At 40.9% G+C, this 21817-nt stretch overlaps 1 protein-coding gene across 1 annotated transcript in view; it reads left to right on the forward strand.

Moving 5' to 3' along the window:
* The window catches only part of cwc27 (CWC27 spliceosome associated cyclophilin), a 34558-nt gene extending 26733 nt beyond the window's left edge, over window positions 1-7825 (forward strand). The window contains exons 12-14 of the mRNA XM_008423381.3: window positions 1780-1886; window positions 1975-2084; window positions 7400-7825. Coding sequence (XP_008421603.2) covers window positions 1780-1886; window positions 1975-2084; window positions 7400-7562 — 380 coding nt within the window. The 3' untranslated portion in view covers window positions 7563-7825. The remainder of the gene's footprint in view (window positions 1-1779; window positions 1887-1974; window positions 2085-7399) is intronic.
* The last annotated feature ends 13992 nt before the right edge of the window (window positions 7826-21817 follow it).

Below are 21817 nucleotides of genomic sequence, written 5' to 3' on the forward strand. Positions count from 1 at the left end.
GCAATGACTGCTTGCAAAAACTTGTAAGCAGTCATAGCTCCACAAGCACATTAGACTCTACCTAATGTGAGACCAGCAGACGTCGTTCATATGTTGTTCTTGGTTCTATTTTGACCTCCTTTTTGAGTCGTTGATGCGGTCTTGTCAAGTTTAAGTCAAGTTTAATTGTATAGCACATTTCAGCAGCAAAGCAGTTCAAAGTGCTTTTACATCACAGGGTTTCCTGTGAAAACTTGCTAAGCTCGGTGGTTGGGGCGTTCGGGCAGTCATTCATTCAGCGGCCCGTCATGTTTTTGAGTTAAAAAATATTTAAAGTTGACAGGAAGTTTGAAAATATCACTTGATAACTATGTGTTATTGGAAGATTAATAAAGTCTTAAAAAATGTTAACATTAAAAAATAAGCTAAAATAAGTAGGCAATGCTTAGCCTGGTGGGGGCCCAAGTAAAGCCTGGCAGCCTGCCAGACTTATAATACTCATAGGGGAAACCCTGCATCACAAAAACATCATCAAGGCACTAATTATGAAGTAATAAGCATTACGTTTTGTCAGATGCCTTTATCAAAATCATTAAGCAAATACACATCCAATACGTTGAACAATGTTAAACCTGCAGTTCGTCAAAAGCAGCTCTAAACATGTGGATTTTTAACCTGATTTAAAGGAAGTCAGTGTTTTGGCTATTCTGCAGTTTTTTGGATGTTTGTTCCACATTTATCTGGATCTTGGAGTCATTTTGGTTGGCGGGACCATCTTTTGAAGGTTCACCTCTGTATCACGTTTTCTCCATTAGTGGACAATGACTCACACTGTGGTTCACTAGAGTCCCAAAGTCTGAGACGTGATTTTTTAAAAACCTGTCCCAGACTAACAGGCCAGCTTGGAAAAGGGTTTTGCCCTTTTATAAATACAATGGTCAGTTGAATATAATAATTTGACTTTGATTACTCTTTGAAGACCTTTTAAATATCGCCACCTTCCTAAAATAAAGCCCCAAGTCTTTTTTTTTTTTGCCAAAAGTGTTTTCTTTTTTTGTTTTTTTTTTTGGGGGGGGGTTCTTGCCTAAAACATCTTTTGGAAAGAAAAAGTTGGTGATTTTGTCTCATGCTGCATCCCAGTTCATATTGGAACCAGATATTTACGTAATATAAAGAGACATGCAATCTTTCATTATCTGTTAGGATTGTCAGTATAATTTTTATCTGAATAAATATTTATTCTATGCTTGTACAAGAATTGCTTTATGTTAATTCTGATTTGTTCATTTTGTTGATTCTGATCTTTTTTTTTTTGGTTGGGTCATTGCACGTTCAGACATTTATTCCACTGTTGTGGGGGGATTTCTGCTCTTACTTTTTGTTTTTACTTTCTAATATATGTTATTATCACAGTTAGTGTGAGCAACTTAGTGACACTAATCACACTTATTTATGTATGGGTTTTTTTTTTCCCCAAGAGCGGTATTTGTGCTTGTGGAGCTATGACTGCTGTGCCTAAAGTTACCTAAAAAATCAGTAATAAGTATTTATTATCATCACTTTTATTGTTATCACAATAGTACAATAAAATATTGTGGTAAGACTTTAAGTCCACATTGCTTAGCTCGAGTAGTTTTCAAAGTATTCTTTAAGTAAATTTCTTTTTTCAGGCTATTATAAATACCAAAAATAAGTTAGCGTTTTTGTGTTTCTTGGTTTTGTTTCAAATGTTATTAAACAGAGGAAACACCTACATATGTAGTTAACTTGTGTTGCATTTGTGTGTCATCGTTCTGACAGAGAAAAAGCCGACCAGCGAGGCCGTGGCAGAGTACCTGGAGGAAAGGAAGAAGTACGAAGAGCTCAGGCAACAGAAACGGAAAAAAGTCTCAAACAGAGAGGAGCAGGTAACGTCTCGTTCGCCGAGTTTCTCTCCTCGGAGCTGCTCTGTTTGGGATCCGTGAAAGCTAAGATGGATGTGTAATGAATTCGCAGACGTTGGCCCTGCTCAACAGCTTCAAGTCCAAGCTGTCATCAGCCATCACTGAGGGACCGGAGGAGGAGGAGGACGTGGAGGAGCTGGCAGAGGACGACGACAAAGGATGGTCAGTAAGATTCACGCTTGATTTTGTGTCCAGGTATTTTTTATTTATTTTTTTTTTTTGTGGCTGTATGTTTTCCAAGTCTTGTAAATCCAATAAGGATACAATTTGATCTGTCATTTTGGCTTAGCACTGTTGCCATAGTTACCGTTTCTAACTGGACAGGAAGATTTGTTCAGAATAGTAACCTAATGATTTTTATGAAACCACCATTTCAAACTCGATGCCTACTGGGAAAATAGTCAACCATTTCTGATACTGCAGCAATATTTCTTTAAGGTTCTTTCTAATTAAGAGCCAAAAATATGATTCATTACAATATGACTAATTTAACTTCCTCAACTAGAGAAGCATGTGATTTAAAATACACCATCACTGGGCTGTTTGTCTCCATGGAGATAACATTTAAAGAAATAGCATTAGCTTATGTCATCCAGGAGCAGAGTTATGAAGTAAAAATGACTCTTACTATGCTTTGCTTTTACTTTTACTTTAGTAAGTTTATTATGAACTATTGCTACACTTACTTGAGTAAAATTTCTTCACTGATTGAAGAATAAAAATGTTTTAACCAAAAACTGTTTTAACCAAGAACTAAATGTTTTTTTAACTTTTCAGACAGTGGCTTCCTCTGGGCCCTCAGCCCTGATAAGGACCAACTTCAGTATTTTAATTTCCAGGTTAAAAACCGTTATTCCCATAGATTTCTGTTAGTTCTGAAGAGAAGAGTTCAGCTTTGGAAAGGGACAGCGAACAGGTCCCGCAGTGAACCTGACCGTATCGGAGCTAAAGCTCGCTTTGCGCTTTACGTTACATGAAAGTTCAAGTTGTACTTATGTGTGTGTGTATGTTGTGTCTCTAAGTGTGTGTGTGTTTGTCAGGCTCAGAATTTTACTCGCAGCCACCAGATCGGCCATCAGGAAATCAACCCTGACGCTGTGTTTTCCTCTCATATTCTGTTTTTCACCAAAGATCTCAAACGGCACCGAGCGAGGGGTTTGAAATGAATACCATGTGTGTGAATTTGAGAAAAGTGTCTGCGCGCAGGGAGAAAGATTTTAGAATAACAAAATCTGTACTTGCTATTAGTCTTGAGACACACTCTGGATGTGTAGTCTGGCTGTGTGTGGGGGGGCCCTAATGAATTTGCGAGAAGCGTCGTCTGGCGCTCGGAGCGTCTTTTGGCCAAAGATACTCCTCACTATGCCAGGTAGGGTGGAAGGACGAGGGTGGGGGGGTTGCATAGCAGTCCCAGAAGAAGAAAAAAAACAGTGGGAAGTATGTGCCACTCTAGAGGAACTGTGAACAGAATGTGGGTTACAACAGGTCAGAGACTCAAAGTCAAGTCTGGGCCAGAGGAGGTAAACTATTCCATCTGTGTGTGTCTACGGCTCCTGGCTCTCTCCCTCCTCAAACCCTTCCTCCCCTTCAGCTAAGCTCACATCCTCCCAAAGTCTACAAGACGCCCGATTGGCCGACTGTCACCGTCGCTTCGCCGTTATCCGTTACGAAACGCAGGAAAAACAAACCAAACACCTTTTGCATCACGGCAGCAGAGTGTAGTTTGGATGAAGCTGCGTAACGTCGAGTTTCCGCGCGGCGTTTTGCCACGCAGAGACCAAACGGTTGGCAGGCTGTCATCGCCGAGGCTGGTAGACGAATTACCGGAGGAGGCCTGCTCACACAGCAGGGGTCGACAGGGGTCTGCCAGGCTCTGGCTGTGACATTCTAGATGAGCTGTCACAACAAATGAGTACAGGAAACACACACACACACAGAGGCTGATACAGAACTATACCCCAAACGGCTCGCCAAGCCAAAGGAGCCGACAATATGGAAGCTAGAAAATACCAAATATGTTGAACAGAGAGGACAGGAGTTCCTCCAGGAGCCTGGAGACGGTCACCAGGAAGTCAGTCCTGATTTTCTTTCATGTTCGGTTCTTCAAAGACGTGTTCAGCCTCTGGTGGTGGGGTCGCCATGGTAATCCACAAACGTCCCACCATGTTTTTGTGTGAAAAAATGTTAAAAGTTGCAAAAATTCCTAAACTATATATACGTACGTGTGTGTGTGTGTGTGTGTGTGTGTGTGTGTGTGTGTAATGTCAGGCGTTCAGGTAGGACGCACAGCGCTGCAGCCTCTACACTGAAACATATTCCTGGTAGAATCCTGGAATGTGTTTGTCCTAAACATCCAGTCTGGAATGTGTGTAGATTTTATTCTTCAGGTGGCTTTGATTAAAAAAAAAAGTTTGGGTAGGAAATTTCTGAATGGGCAAATCATTTGTTTACCCCCAAAGCATGCGCCAGCACAGAATATGTTACAAAGTCTAGAAATGTGTGGAATTTGATTTTAGCATTTTCCAGGTCAGGAAAAGTATGAAAATAAATATAGAAAGATGAAAAAATATTTGTAATTCCAGGCTGCATTCCCTGTTCCTTTGTTCTTCCTTCATTTGTTCCTTTCTTGTGTCTTTCCTTCCTTCCTTGTTCTTCCCTCTTTCTTTCCCTCCTTGTTTGCTGCCTTCCTTTCTTCCTTCCACATTCCCCTCGTTTTTTCCTTCGATCTTTTCTTACTTGTGGGTTTTCTTCCTTTCTTTTCTTCTTCAGGAGGTTCCTTGCTTACTTGTGTTCTTCTTTCCTTCCTTGTCTGTCCGTTTTCTGTCATTCCCTCCTTCCTTCCAGTTTCTAATTTTTTTTTCCAAGTTCCAGTGAAATCATCCGTCAACAGTCGTTTTGAAATCAGGAGGGGAAACTCTGGATTTTGTAAAAACAAAAAAATGTGCTGGGATGTTGAACACTGCATACATGTACATTTGTCAGTAATTAATAATAGAGTTAATTCTGCTGTTTGTGGCTGAGTGGAGGAAAGTTGTCTCAGGAGAACATCTGCTTGGACTGTGAGCTGAATCCTTTGCTCAGATGTAGCTGTTTGACGGTCTTTTCTTTGCTGCTTCCGCCGTCCGACAGCTGAAGAAATGTTTTTGGTTTGTTATCTGCGAAGTGCCTGACACTGACATCTCCTCTGAGGAATTTACTGACGGTGGAGAAGAGGATACTGACTGGAGGAATCAAAGACACGTCGGCTTCTCGCAATTTGAACCCGTCTGCCTCTGCGCCACATTACGAGCACAGTGGGACATGTTTACAGGGAGGTTTCCTTAAAAAGACTGAAGTGAAACCAACATTCATGTCCGTCTTGTTGCTGTTTGTTTCTGGAGGTGAAGGGGAAGGTCGGTCAAGTGACAGTAGCCGTGTTTCTATTAATTGTAGAATTGCGCAAATTGAAATAACGAAAATAAATTCGCTAAATGGAAACTCGCTAATTTTGAAAAAAAAAAATTTTTATTAAAAGTTTTTGCGCAAGTGTGAGGTGGGGTTTTTTTACCAGCCCTATCAAAATAGATGTATTTCGCAAAGCTGTAATGGAAATACTTTTTCCGCATCACAAGAAGAAGAAAGCAGGAAAAAGGTAGAGTGCCTTCTCCGGGTCAGGGGGGTCGTCCTGCCTCAAGTGGAGGAGTTTAAGTATCTGGGGATCTTGTTCACGAATGAGGGAAGAAGGGAGAAGAAGATCGACAGGCGGATTGGGGCAGCGTCTGCCGTGAAGCGGGCGCTATACCGGTCCGTTGTGGTGAAGAGAGAGCTGAGTCAAAAAGTGAAGCTCTCGATTTACCGGTCGATCTACATCTATGGTCATGAGCTTTGGGTCATGACTGAAAGAACGAGATCACGGATACAAGCGGCCAAAATGGGTTTCCTCCGCAGGGTGGCTGGGCTCTCCCTTAGAGATAGGGTGAGAAGCTCGGTCATCCGGGAGGGACTCAGAGTAGAGCCGCTGCTCCTCCACGTCGAGAGGAGCCAGTTGAGGCTCGGGCATCTGGTCAGGATGCCTCCTGGACGCCTCCCTGGTGAGGTGTTCCGGGCACGTCCCACTGGGAGGAGGCCTCGGGGAAGACCCAGGACACGCTGGAGGGACTATGTCTCTCGGCTGGCCTGGGAACGCCTTGGGATTCCCCCGGAGGAGCTGGAAGAAGTGGCTGGGGAGAGGGAAGTCTGGGCCTCCCTTCTGAAGCTGCTGCCCCCGCGACCCGACCCCGGATAAGCGGAAGAAAATGGATGGATGGATGTTACATTGTTTCATTTCTAACATAAGCTCTTGTGTCAGATAATCTAAGTCAATGTTAGAGAATAATAATTTTTTTAGATTTACAGAAACTCAATTATCCTTTATAGCGGGGCTGAACCCGTATTACACCAAGCACTGTAGCTAATAATAGCTGGTATCTCGCCAGAGGACATAAATACAGTAAAGTAATATTCTAATCACAAAATATACACATATTATTATATGTCCATCTTACTTGTGAAATGTTTGTGGAGCTCTCACATCAATAATCCATAGATCAGAACAACAATATCCCTCAGTGCTGAGGCATCTTCTGCTGTTTTGATTGAGCAAAGTGGGAGGGACGACCGCTCCAAGATGGCCGCCATATTTCCTGCGCCGGAGCAGCCAATGCGGGGTCTACTCTTATGTTATGTCAATGGGGTTGACAATGAGCAGCTCACAGCGTCACACAGCTCATAAAAGGTTGTCTCATTCTAACATGTTGAATCTACAGCGCTTCTATAAAATGGCTGACTACAATGACAACAATCCTTTGCCGCATACGATGCAGCAAAGGATTGTTGGAAGTTTAACTGAAGCATAGAAGTAGTGGAGAAGTCAGCGGTTTGTTTTGTTTTGTTTAGTTTATTTCCCAAAGCATCGAAAGGAGAGTGAAATATCTGAACAGTATCGGTAAGTATTGGTGATTGGACTTAACAGCAATATTTGGTTCAAAATCGGCTGTCGATATTGGCACAAATTTTCACATCTGTTCATCCATAACTAGAATAATTCTGCAAAGAAAAGTGGGCCACATGCTCCACATACTGATACTCTCACACAATAATATTAATTCATTAAAACACAATGTTTTCTGTTTCTTTTACTTTGTTTCTTTTGTGTTTTTTTAAACACTAATGTAATGTACCGCACCACGTATCTTGTACTTTGATGTAACATAAATCTGTATGTTAAACAAATAACATACAGATTTGAGGCCAAAATTCCTCAAAACTGTAACAGTCGATTCAACCAATTTTTAGGCTTAGGGGATTTCAAATTTTCTTTATCCCCATTTAGCTTTTTTTTCTGACAATAATTTAGTTTCCCAGTTGGTCGGCAGCCGATTAGCCTGTAGGCAGAAGTGCTTTTGAGGACCGACTTAGCGGAGGCTTTAACTCCGCCTGCCTCTCTCCGTCTGGTTTAGGATGGCCCACGTCCTGCAGTTTGACGAGCAGAGCAAGAAAGTCAAGGACGCCAACATGCAGGACGAGGACACGTTCGAGATCTACGACCCGCGCAACCCCGTCAACAAGCGCCGGAGAGAAGAGAGCAAGAAGATCATGAAGGAGAAGAAAGCCAAGAGGTGAAGTCCTGAGGTCAGGGGTCACACGCCGACCCGCCCGCCCACTTTCCCGCCGCTTCGGAAACACCTTTTCTCCCCCAAACAGTCTGTTAGGTTTGAACATCTGGGCTCAGCTGTGACTGAACAGCTGTTATGGACAAACTACATTTCATGTAGATGATCATTACATGAAATGCTTTTCACTTCTGACTTGTTTGGTTTACTCTGTGGGGGGAAAAGAAACTCTGTAAAGATTTCCAGAAAGATAAAATAAACCAGTTATGTGAATTTTGGATCAATGGCTCTTTTTTTTCGTTAGTTACTTCTGGACAAACAAAGTCCAAACATGGAGTAAAACATGTCAGATTATTGTGCAATAATTGTCTGGTGTTTGAGTTAGAAGGCAATTCTTATTCTTAATCTGCTTCACATTTGATCACTATATAAAATAAGATTAAGGGCCAATGAAAAAGAAATAAAATAAAATAAAAAGAATTCACTCAGAATTGACTTCAATCCCTGAATTCAGTTTATTTTCTCAGAATTCTGACTTTAATCTTCTGTGATCAAAAGACAGAATAAATCTGAATTCTGACTTTACACAAATGTTCTACTTTATCTCATATCGCAGTAAAACGCATCGAAGGTCACAGTTGCATCATGACGACGTGGAAAAGTTTGCAGACTGAATATTTTGGCAGCAGTTTTAACCTCTAGTTGTTTTTGGATAAGTGATTTGCCACTGCCACGTGTGTGTGTGTGTGTGTGTGTGTGTGTGTGTGTGTGTGTGTGTGTGTGTGTGTGTGTGTGTGTGTGTGCACTAACACACCATTTTTCTTACTCCTCTAATAGGATTGTGTTTCCATTTTTGTCTGGAATAATAGGCAGAGTTAATGTTGCATTATGGGAACGCCCGGTGCCTGCGTGGTGGTGGAAATGTGAAACAGGTGAGACACCGATCCTCTAACCGGGTTCTCCTCTGGGGCCCTTGTCAGGTTCAAATGTGTTACTGTTGACTTACTTAGAGAAGCTAAAAAGAAAAAAAGATGACGAATAAGTTGAAGCTTTTAAGTCTGAGTTCCAAGAGCTCTGCATTTTCAGGGTAATTCTTCTTCCTGTCTGCGCACAGCCTAAAGAGCTCCCCACTTACCGGAGCTTTTATGCAGACAATGTCATCTTTAGGGGTAAAAATACATTTTTCTCTTTTGTTTTAATCATTTTAATGCATGTAAAAAAACAAAAGAAAAAGGTCCATAATCATTACAGGTACGTCTTTGGGGATATCTTACGTTTTTGTTTTTTTTATTTCCAAGAAGAGAAGTTGTTTTGTTGCACACATGGTCACGTCCTTTACTCTTTTAAACTTCAAAGAATTTCCACTGTGAGGTATTTACTTGATTGAAGATGCGCAGAAGAGCTTTGACTGCTTTTTTAAAGGACGTTGCCTGACACATGAATCGTAATTGATGGTTGAAGCGCAGGACAGGACAGTGTGATCAGTCTTCATGGTCACGCCGCTCCATGCTCAGAGCATGAAACCGCACTTTACTTTGCAGAGTCACTTTAAAGGAGCCGAGACAATTATAATATTCTACAGCCATCTCTCACTACGCTGCAGCAAATGAGCTCTTATTATAGGCAGCAAGTCTTGAGTGTCACGGGTTTCTCTGTCTTTTTGTTTGCTTCCTGTGAGCTCAGACTGAACTTTGACCTTTTTATCAGCCGGAGTCGCGCAGATCAGGCCTAATTCCCTACAGCACGGATTCACTCTGGGAACACGCGTCATAAGATTCCCCTCATGAAATCGGAATTCCAACTCGGAAACAACGTTCCGCTAAACCCGTCGGCATCGATGTAGAGAAATATTGAGATGGTATTCTGTATCTTCATTCTCAGAGCAAGAACTCTACCATCCAAGATATTAGGGAAAAGCTGGGATTATCAGAGATTAACTTCAGAATCTGGGAGTGACGGGACGGAACGGCCTCCCTTCAGTCCTTAACAGGTCGAGGTCGTCTGATGCTACGCTGCTATGCCAACCAGCTGGTGAACAACGTGAAGAGAAAGTGGTGTCAAAATGACATCACCTCTCTTCAGATCGTCCAGACCAAGAGACACCAAACAAAAGTTCATACAAGGTTCTTGCAGGTTTCATCAGCTCAAACTGAAGACTTTTTAAGACCTTTATGAGACCATTATGAATTAAATTTAAGGACTGTATCAAACGTACAAGAGAAAATCACACACACACACACACACACACATACCCAGTTGTGTTTTCGAGTCTTGTGGGGACTTTACATCGACTTCCATTTATTTTCTAGTTTCTATTTTGGCAGATAGTTACCGGTGGCTGTGACCCCCTCAAGTCACAGAAAACAATAAAGATGGCTGTGCATAACTCAAACATCTGAGTGACAGAAAAAAAACAAGCAAAGAAAACTATTACATCCAATATATGAGATTAAATAGTCCTGCCAGGACAAAATTTAAGACGTGTGATTAACGCATTTAAGACCAACTTACGTTTCTGTCACGTATGTAAGCCATAATAAGACCTTCATTTTAGATACATCAATAAAAGACTTTTTAAGGATGCCCTGCAATAGCAGAATTAGCTTTTAGTTCTTCATGGGTCCGCCTGATGTACTCGGCTCTGCTGCCTTTTCTCACCAGGTGTTGGGGTCAGGTCCTACCTCCATTTGAAGACATTTTCGTTTTCTTGAGATAATCTACATCATTGATCATCCTTTACATCAGTCTGTCATTCTATTGAGACATTTCTAATGAAAAGTATTAAAGAGATTATGTTGCCTTTTAACCAAAGAATATAAATGTAAGTTATTTTCAATTTCTTAAAAGTTAAATCCTTTAACATTTAACCTTTTTGTCCAAAGTTTGCATTGTGGTAAGAAGCATTGTTACAACAACTAACCAACTTGACACACATTTTCTTTCTTTTTGTGCTCAAAATATTTCACTTGGTTGTATGCTGTCAAACTCTAAAGAAATATGTTCTCTATACTATATGCCACTTTGTGTGCTGTTATTAGCTTTATTGCTAGTTGGCACATACAACCACCAGCAATTAGTGCAAGTTACAACCGCATGTCGCTCAGCTCAGGTGTGATGTTCTTTCTGTTTTCCAAGGCGAACGATGGACGGGGCGTTACTCTGTAGCACCTTCTGTTAGCTAGCCTCGTCCATTTCCTACATATGTACGTTTGGCAAACCGTTCCTGACCTGTCCGACTGAGACTGTTTGATAAGTTAACTTGAGTTCAACCAAAGGAATAGTGACATTGAGAAATCAAAGAAAAGACTTGGTCAATTAATACTGAAGCGTTTTATGCATCATGGCTGCTCAGTCTCAGACGTCCAAGGACAGAGCAGTCACTGCATTTGTCTCTGCTGTCAGCTCTTTGTCTGAGCCTCGGTTCTAAGGACAGCTTTCAGAATTTTCCAAGCTCGCATTAACACAGCAGACATACACTTGTGACTTCACTAAAACGCTGAGTTTGTGTTCATTCTGCTCGCTCTGGCTCTGGACAAAGCCAGCAGCTCTTTTGTCGTCAATTGGGGGAAAAAACAAAAATGAAAGGAAATTAATTCAAACAGCTAAAATGTGTAGACGGTTTAAAGTCAAATTCAATTTGGTTTAATCAAATCAAGGCGTTTAGAAAAGAAAAGCAGGTAATAAAATCTATTTTGGTCCAGATTTAGTAGAGATAAAACCAGCTCATCCCAGTCATGTAGTCATTAGGTACAAAAAGTCCAAATCAGGTCAAATGAAAACACATTACAGTCAAGTTGAGCTGCTCATTTGACTCCAAAATATTAAAACTAGTTTTCCACAGAAGACCACCTGATGATACTGAGTTGTTCATTTTACAGCATCTTGATAAGGCATGTGGAAACTGGACAGAGACCAGGTAGAAACCTCCAGCAGAACCAGACTTTGAGGAGAAGATCGGGTGACGAGAGAGACTTTGAGAAGCCACTTGTTTGAAGGATCTCATTCTTTAGGTCACATCTCATGACCATAGGTGTGGGTCAGATGGTTTTATACGCAGTGCAATTACAGTTCATATAATGAAAGATAACAAAGGTTTTGGATGTGCAGGTTTGTGTCCAGGTATTTCCTCTAAAACAAGCAGATCCAGAACTCCTACCCTTTTTAAATGCTTTACTTGGATAAATGTCCTCATGTCTTTGCTTAAGTTTCACAGCCACTTCATAAGATTTTTTTTGTTCACACATGCCAACTCTACCTTTTTTATCTTTTTTCCCTCTGCATAGCTCAAAATCTACTGAAAAAGTGTTTCTTGTGTTCCACTGAGCTAAAATTAGGACACGGTCTAATTTGAGAACAGTGAAATGAGGTGAATCAGTGGCCGAGCTGCAGCGCCCTTCGTGTTTGTTGACAGCAGCACGTTCCTCCGAAAGCTTCCAGGACGACGTTCCGAACACCGTCTGCCACAGTCATTGGTCAGAAACAGAACACGAATCGATGCCTCGTCTTTAAAAAGCAGTTCAAGAAAAACCGCTGTGGCTAAAACCAAGGTTACCACCTCCCCCCCGTCAACATGAGCCCCCCCAAAGCATCACAAATGTTTCACCCCAGAATTGGGGTTGGATTATTTAGCATTGAGTTACATGAGTTCTAGCAAACATCTTATTCCGATTGTAGGAAATACATCCCAGGAATTCACTGTAAGCATGAAGCATGAAAGATATTTAGAGAGACCCACAATCACATAGCTTGTAATATTATGGTTTGGCAAGCTGGAAAGCCAAACAGTCAGAGTATATGTGCTGCCATATTAATAGGAATATTTTAGATATTAGCTTTTGTCAGGCGCAGTGGTCGATGGTTAAATTTGATCATGTAAGTTTTGTGTTTCCAGCCACCGTGACTGTGTGAGGGATGCTGGTGTCAGTTTGTTGGCCAGTCAGACTAAAATGGACGAACCACGGCTGGATGGAGGGCAGAATGTGGCACAGATGTTTGTGGTTTACCCAGTAATGCGTCCTGAAGATTGAAATGTTGCTGTGACCTTTGTTCAAAAAACAAGTTTCAACCAATTACTTTGTTTTCTACTTGAATGCTCCAAACTTTTCGCAAGATTGAGCATGACTTCAAATTCTGTTATTATAAATCAAGAATTGTGTCATTTTCATTAAAGCCACTTAATTCTGGCCTATCAAATGAGGGAGCATTTATAACACCTGTGACACTAATTCGTACAGTCTCTGCCTTTCCATGGCGTAGGAAACGTTTAACACTGTAGCTTCCATAAAATTAGCACCGCAGCTTTCACACATTATGTAGTCTATTCATGTTCACCACTGATCTAGATTTAGCACAGCTACAACTTAAATAATGCATCACAGACCCACTGACAACCCTCCTTTAACTCAAGCTAATATGTTGTCTTCAAAAATGAAGACCTACTCACCTCTGCATGCTGGATGCATGAGACTGAATGTGACAGTGGCAGCTTCATAATTCTTCATTAGTTCATCTGATGATTATCTGAGCTTATGGAGGAACTCAAAGGACTACCCCTGATTTTGATTGCCCAGAAATCTACCCCTAGGCAATCAGTTGATCCTACATAAAAGAAATTAAACATGAAAGGATGGCAACAGCAAAATACCCAATCCTGATGTAGAAAAACTCTGTGAAAGCCTTACCCGTGATCCAAGTCCTCTGAATACCAAGTATTCAAAGCGTGCCATATTCAAAGTTTACACCCAAAGAATAAATGTTTTTCAATATTTCAGCATAATGGGTTAAAAAAAACAAAACACTACAGACATTTTGGCAAATAAAATGGAAAAGAAAGGGAAAAATAGAAAACAGTAGAAAAGATGGAGTAAAGGCTTGAAAGGGAGAGAGGGAGATGAAGATAGAGGAAAGAAAGAAGAATAACAAGAATATTAAAAAAACAAAGTCTGCTTCTACACCTGCAAAACAATACAAAGATAGGCATACATGTCAATAACAACGTCACTGAAAAGCACACGATACTAATTGACACGAGATGTATTTAATGGCAGCCAGAGCACAAGACAGGATGTATCTCTGAACACCTGTGTGTGTATGAAGTTTCCCCATGTAAGGAGCCTGACAACGTAGTATTCATTGGAAAAATGTGTCTTGCAAGGTCAGAAAGGACACACAACATAAGGTCACACAAGACTGGACACCATACACCAACACACTCTGTACTCCCAGGTCCAGGTACCAAGGCCCCATCCTGGGTCTGGGGCCTGGCTGTCCAGATGGTGAACCCAGATGGCAAACAGAGAACGGGGTTCTGGAAAGACTCCAAGCTTTTCTCTGCCAGCTCAAATGTGGTGCTAATGCGTGTTGCTGTTAGATAGTTTGAAGTGGCAAAGTCTTTGATAAGATATCACTTTATAGCATTGATTCTGTTTCTTTAAGGACAGGAACAATGTGCAGAATCAGCTAGAGGAAAAGCAACGTAAAGGTCCAAAGCAACTTTGGGAAAACCTAAAACTATTGATTGAAATCACTTTACATGATTACATATTACAAACTATAAAGAAATTAGGGATGAGCAGATATTTTTGTGGAAGATTCTAATCAATACTTGGCTGAAATATGAAAGCTTGAAGCAGCACTTAATAAAGTGTCATTTAGGAGCCAAGAGTTGGTGAACTGAGCCAAAGAAGCTGCTGCCAACTCAAACTCTACGACTCCTTATCTTTAAACTGTGCAGATTCACCGTCACAGAGGCAGAACGGACCAAAGCAGTGTTGAAGTGTGGTCTTGATGTTGCTCAGAGAATAAACCAAATATAAAAATGAATTCCCAGACATGGCAGACCTCTGGTGATGTTACAGCCACAAACGTCAGAGTATTTTATTGGGCTTAAAGTGACAGACCAGGACGTTTTTCTTCAGACTTTCAATTGGATTTACAATTAATACCAGAAATATTCTTTTTGGGCCGAGCAGCAAAAGTGCTGCAAAGGTCTATTGTAACCCTAATATGTATTATTATTTTTAACAAAAATAAATAGACTATTTGGAACATAAACAAAAATTCACCAGCTTTGTGCACTTTGTGTCAGTTGTGTGTTAAATTTACATGTCGTAAGTTGCACAATGAACTTCTCAACAGCGCCCCTGACAACTTTCAAAATACCCTCTTCCACATTGAGGTTACTTTATCGTAGAGGCATGAAATTTGGTACACTTGTACAACTTGTTTTGCTTATAAGGCATGAGGGAATAAAAGTTATCAACTCTGTTTGCAGCTTTATTTTTTTTTAATTATTATTATTATTCTTTATAAAAAGACTTAACTTTTCGGTCAGGTCGGAGTACCAGATTTTATTTGCCGAATGCCAGAGTAACAAGAGATGTTTTGAGAAAACATCTCTCATCACTCTTTGTGACCATGTTGGCCGTATGCTTAGCATTGTCTGCTCAGAAGTCTCATTCGTCCCCAAACTTTAACTTACTGGTTGATGTCTTGAGATGTTGCCTCAACATTTCTCCATAATGCACCAGTTCCTCAACACCACCATACATCTTATTGGGATCAATCTTAGCGTGATAAACCAGCTAGTTTCCTGCTCTTTTTTTTCCTCAAAATGTAACCATGGCAACTGTAGCCAAAGTTGTGTTTTCTCCCATATAGGATGTTTTCTATGTAGGACAAACAGTGCAAACTTTGGTGCCATTCAACCAATTTCTCTTGCAAGATGTTCCTTACATCCTTTTTTTATGAGTCAGGCTTTAAAGTTTTATGCTGACTGCTTCTTTATATAGTTTTGTTAGTGCCATCTGAAAGTCAGATAGACAAAAGAACGGGGACTTTGAAAGACTTGGATCCAATTAAAGATTTTGTCTTTTAATTAAATGAATTGCCCCGAGGCAGATCATTCCATCTTTTACAGCCTCCGTTTCGCCGCAGTGAGAAAACGGAACGATAACACTTAGTAAAACTTACGGAACCTATTAAAAAAAAAAAAAGATGACTCAGTGCAATTTTTTTTGCGCTTCAGCCTATGATTACGGACGGTTCAGGTCACTAAAAATGATAGATCTCAGAGAACATTCGCCTCACAGTACCTGCCAAAAAAATTTCGACTGGACGATCACAGCTTGATCAGATTTTATGAAGAGATTCACCTTTTTCTTTTCTTCTGGGAAGGACATGTGAGCAATTTAATACAACTAGAGAGTACAACTGTCCTGTCATCGTCCGTCCCCTTTAGTTTGTTGTCATTTATTAGCCAAAGGCGAACAGGGCAGTGGAGAATAAATCCTGACATAATTCATTGGTGATGCTCTTCATAATGTTCTTGCTGTTATAAAGTACCATTTACCCAAGCGAGGCAGCACACACACAAACCCCATCACAACAAAGAGAAATGCCCTGGACTTCACTCCGTTGGCCTAAGTGATTGGCTATTGATTCTTCATACACATAATCCACTTACCTGTCCTCTCTGTAAGCTGACAGGAAGGCCTGGACGTGGACAGCAGAGCAAGAAGGAAATACTCCTTGAAGGTGACTTTCCCTCCATCCAAATTATGTTACATGCAAATCCAGAAGACTTAGACTTTTAATAAACTTGTAGCACACAAACACACACACACACACACACACACACACACACACACACACACACACACACACACACACACACACACACACACACACACACACACACACACACACACACACACACACACACACACACACACACGTTTGTGTGGCTATCTTTGTGGGGACTTTCCATTGACTTCCATTCATTTCTACAGCCTAAGCCTTATCCTAACCTTAACCAAAACTCAATTCACACCTTTGTCCTAAATCTGACCCCTGACCCAAAAACAGCGTTTCCCTTTGTGGTGACCAGGCTTCGGTCCCCACAAGGAGCAGTGGGTCCCCACAATGTGGTATGTGTCAGGAAAATGGTCCCCACAAGGTATTACAAACAAATGCACACACACACACATACACACAAAAGTATTGAAGGAACACAAAAAGTCATACAGCTCCAGCTCACCCAGATTGAACACAGAACGTCTTTGAACAGATGTTTCTAGGCAGTCTGGTAAAAACAAAGGGTCTGGAGTCTCAGCTATTGAGAAGGATTGCTTCCTGGAGGCGTGGATTCTGTTAAAAGTTTTAACAAAGTTAAACAAAGATAAATGTTACCAAAGCGCTAACATTTGTCTGTGAGGTATGTAATTTCTCTTTCGGTGTCATGAAGCCAACCAGAAATTGTCTGTGCTGTAAAAAGCCATGTTGTGTTGTGTAGAGTGAAGTGTCAAGACGAACAAGATGGCTGTTGATGTTAATTCAATGTTTGGAAGATTGGTCAACATGGACTGAACGGCTTCATTCACTTTCTCTGCTGTTATTGATAAAACGACAGGCAGGCTACAGTTCTGAAAAGAAAATCCACAGAAAATCAACGTCGTCGATCACACCTTCTTCTGTTTGCTGATTGGCCCAGTAGAAAGTCTACTGAAGGAGTCTAAGTCAATGGGAGGAAACTAAGATGGATCAGTTAAGGGAGATGATAATACAGAGGAACTGCATAGGAAGGCAACAGCCAGGCTCATTTTTAGGGGTTCCTACAGATCCTTGATTGGTTTTAGGTTTGGACTTTGACTGGGCCATTCTTTAATTTTATAAATAAAATTTTCTTTTATAAGTTAAAATTCTAATTTTTTTGGGTGGATGTTCAGGATCACATGTTGGAAAGAAAAAAAAAGTTCAGTTTTCAAATTGGGTGATACTTTGCAGATTATTTGAGCCGTGGGGGGAAAAGGCACAGCTGAAGCTTCTCTTCGCACATCCTCCTGGTTCTTACAGTGTTGAGGTTGTTTTTTTTAGGGCCTTGATTGTGAACAGCTCATTCTGAGCCTCAGCTGTGGGAAAGAGCAGTAAGGATTAACACGACAGAGGCCTGTTGATAGCAGGTGCTGGAGCCATGACCTTCCCATCCCAGGCCAACATTCCTGCCTGTCATACCCCCATCCCCCTCCTCTTCATCCCCCTCCTCTTCATCCCCCCTTGGGTCTGTGAATGCACTATCTCCAGCTACACCATCTGGGACTGTTTGTTCTGCAGGGCCAGGTTCGGATGGGAGAGTGTTTGTACCGCTTCAGTCACTCAGCGCGTGGAGTGTGTTCCACTCCGTGTCATCCGAGGTTATGCTAATCGTCAAGCTACTAACGGATCATGTAAACTGCTGAGTGCAGAGTTACAGTAGCTCCGTATCGGCTTCAAATATCTAAATCTTTGTCTATGTTCTGCTGATGTGGGAAAAAAAACACCAATTTTGCAATTACAGCATTTCCACTGAGTAAGACATGAAATGAAATTCACACGTGAAAAAAATCACGAGATAAGTCATTAATTAGGTCATGAGTCTCGCGCTCATTATGCACATGTAAACAGGTTGATTCTGGTGTGACTTTCTTTTCACCTCTTTATTTTTGACATTATCAAAATATATACAAAGATTTCTGCACATTTGTAATGGAAAAGCAGCTAGTGTTCATGCTTTGGATGGGAGTTTTTTCAAACTTGGCCTTTTTTCTCGATGAGCTAAGTTATCTTCATAATTTCAATTTGCTCAATTTTATGGTCAAGAGAAACGCATGATCCAATCCGAGAGCAATACCACAGCTCTGTGGGATAAAGCGCTTTAAAAGGACACATAAACTCTCTTTGAAGGACTTTCAGCATAGCTTGAGTAATCAGACCTGGTGCTATCGTCGTATCTGCGTGGCTTTGCTTTGTAGTTTAGCCCCCGAGGTATTTCATGGCTGATAAGCAAAATGCAGTGGCTTCTCTTAATTTCAGAGGTTTCCATTTGAAGTGCAGAATCACAGAGGAGAAATCTGTTCCACGTCCTCTGCACACCTCTTATCATAAACAGGCTGTGAACACCATGTCTCCACACGCAGATGCGCTAGCAGTCACTGTGACATCTGTCCAGTTGGAGACACGTTTTGTATCAGTAAAGGAGACCAATGGGGAAAAAAATTTTTTTTCGAAACTGTCAACACATTCGTCGGAAAACTACTTCAACTCTTACTGATTCTGTAGGATTCGGGAGGCTAAGTATACCACGGGTTGCTAATCAAAAGCAGTTGATCATTAGCAGCTGTGTGACCAGCTCGGGTTTTAGCGGTTTGCTGGTCCGGAGAGTCCAGATGTGTGTGTTTACACAATGCCAAGAAGGAAGACATCAGCAATTACTCAGAAAAGAAACTGTTATCCATTAATCTGAGAAGGGGTTGTAAGTCAATTTCCAGACTATTTTACAGGGCAGTATTATGTATTTTCAAGGCACATAGTGCCATTTTATAGCACCATCATTAGCTATGTTAACTTCTGTTGTTAAAAAAATGCTTTATCAAATATAAATTAAAAGAAATTTGACTTTGTAATTTAACGCCTTGAAATTGGGCCTCTGTCTCTTTAAACACTCCTGCTCTTTCTGAAGCTCCGCCTTCAGGAAGTCATCACAACATGGCTCCTCTATTAACCATCTAACAATGTTTCTTCCTGCATTTCACTGAGTAGTAGCTCCTATAATGGGCATGTGTGCAGATCCAACACGTTTGCTAATTGCTGTTGGCTAGTCTGAAGGGGCTGAATGAGGCGCAAGCTTGGAAGCTTGGAAACTTCAGCACTGAGGAGGAGCTGTGTTCTCAAAGGCGGAGCTATATCCAACTAGGTGTTTTTCTCAGCTGAATGGTTGCCATGGGAGTTTAAAGGATTTCTCAAACATGTATGAACAAATGAAGGCAACACTCCAGCTGTGTTTTGGATGAGGAAATAACATAATTTAAAGCTCTAAAAGGTCTAGTTTTCATGATCCCACCCCTTTAAAGTTTGTGTTCTATTGAGTCCAGCAGTAGGGCAAAGTTCAAATAAATCATAAAATCTCTGAAATAATATCATATTCATGTCATAAATGAGTGTAAGTAGACTTCTGACCAGCCCGGGATCTCTCTCTGTCTCTTTGTTTCTCTGAGCTCTGCAGGTTAGAGCTAATGTAATCCCAGAGCCGCACAGAAGCTAGCCCTATTCTCAGCCGCTTCTGCTAAGCTAAAACAGGCCACCATTCTCTTTCTGTAATCGGACACCGCGGATTAGATGGAGACGGCGGCATTTCCCAGCCGACTGGGCTTAGTGGCTGTTTATTTGGACTTAATTACCAAGGAGAGTGGAAACCCTACAGCTTCCGAAGACAGAGCCCTTTCAGGCTGGGGCGAAGCAGGAACAATGGCTGAGACGGTTCGGGGGAGGCATTTGACGCTTCTCCTGGTGGTCCACGTTTGTTCTGTCGAGTCTCAGAAGTTGATGAGACCGAAATGTTGGATTAAGAAAGGTAAGAATTATGGGTGCTTCCCCTGTTTGAACACCACAACCCGAGTCGGCGTGTAAATGGATCTCTTCAGCTTTGGTAACACGTTTGCTGACATCATGCCAGCAGTTGTTCTCAAGCTGTGGGTGCTTTCCAAGAGCCGAATGAATGAACAAGAGTTTATCACTCTCTAAAACCAAAGAGATGCCAACTGTTCTTATCTGGTCAGAAAATGTTTGAACGACGGTACAATCAATACCTATCAAAAGTATTTATCCCCCCTTTGATGTTTCACACTTTCATAAATCAAGTTGTCAATTTGAGTTGGATTTTTGGATGGAAAACTTATGTTGCCAATGAAATAAAAATGACAAGACAAAGTACATGATAGTACTTTATCTACATGTTTGGCACATAGATTAGTCTACGGGCGAGCATCATTCCTCCCCTTCAGGTCAATATTTAGTTTCGTTGAGTTCACAGCACTAAATCTGCGTCATTATGTAAAGTCAACTTTTTTAAGCTTTACATCATCATGTAAAGCTTAAAAAAGCTTTACATGATGGTATTTGATGAGGGAATACCCTCATCAAAAACATACTTGGAGTCTTGCTTTGATATTTTTCATGCATGTTTGAGAAATCCTTTAATTTCAGCTGTACAAAATGCCTCGGGAGACCTAGCTTCGCCTTCAAGGATGAAGCTCCTGTGAGCTACAGTTTCCAAGTGTCGTCCTCACAGAGCAGCCCTCACCCACTGAGCTCCGTCAGACTAGCCAGCAGCAATTAGCAAACACCTGAGCTCATTATAGGAGCTACATCTCAGTGAAATGCTGGTAAAAATGTTGTTAAAGGGTTAATAGAGGAGCCATGTTGTGATGATTTCCTGAAGGAGGAGTTTCAGAAAGAGCAGTTCTTAAAGAGGCAGAGGTCCAACTTCAAGGCATTAAAAGAAATTTAACTTACAGCATTTTTATAACTGAAGTTAATATAGTTACTCAGTTGTGCTATAAAATAGCACTGTGGCTGGAAAACGCACTACAGCCCCTATAAGTCAACAATTCCTTAATATTGATGAAAAAGTACTTGTTCCATTGACAGATTGTTTCATTTATAGTATAATCTTTCAAGTGTGCTAAGATATTTGCAATAGAAACTAGAACAAAAAGTACTTGGTAAGATTTTGTGTCGTTGAAGTGGCTATTCTTGAAGAAAGTCTGTAAGCTGCAGCAAAACACTTTAGACCAGGCCTGGCGATTAACCATCTTACACCACACCAACCATAAACATGCAGCTGGAGATACAACAAAAACTGACTTTTTGCTACCATTTCACAATAGCTGCGTTTCCATCTACGAAAAAAAAATTGCGCAAATTGAAATTACGAAAATATATTCGCTCAGTGGAAACACTGCAATGTGTAAAAAATGTTTTGGAATAAAAAAATTTTTGCACTAGGTTGAGGTGTGTTTTTGGCTGTTTCAAAAGTAGGGTATTTTTCAAAGCTGCAATGGGAACACTACACATCACACGAGTCGTGTGACGCCATGTTACTAGTGGCGGAAAAGATTAAGACGACAGGAAGTGGTAGGAGGATGATGGCGCCACGTTATTTTTAATGACTTTAATGACCCTTGAACAAACTTATTCATAGTTCAACTACATTTGTTACTTATCTGGAGACAGCACAATTACAAAATGTTCTCTTTTGACATTAGCCAAATATTAACTAACTTTTGCGCACATTTTTAATGTAAACGCAGCTAATGACGCAAGATGCATTTTTGTAATAATTTATTACATAAAATCCTTATATGAAGTTTGTGGCAAAACGTGAAACAAATCAAGGGGTGTAAATACTTTTACGAGGCACCGCAAATAATGAAAAGCTACTTACAAATGCCC

This window comes from Poecilia reticulata, chromosome 12 (genome assembly GCF_904066995.2).
Source record: "Poecilia reticulata chromosome 12, P_reticulata-male-v2, whole genome shotgun sequence".
In the NCBI taxonomy this organism is placed as follows: Eukaryota; Metazoa; Chordata; class Actinopteri; order Cyprinodontiformes; family Poeciliidae; genus Poecilia; species Poecilia reticulata.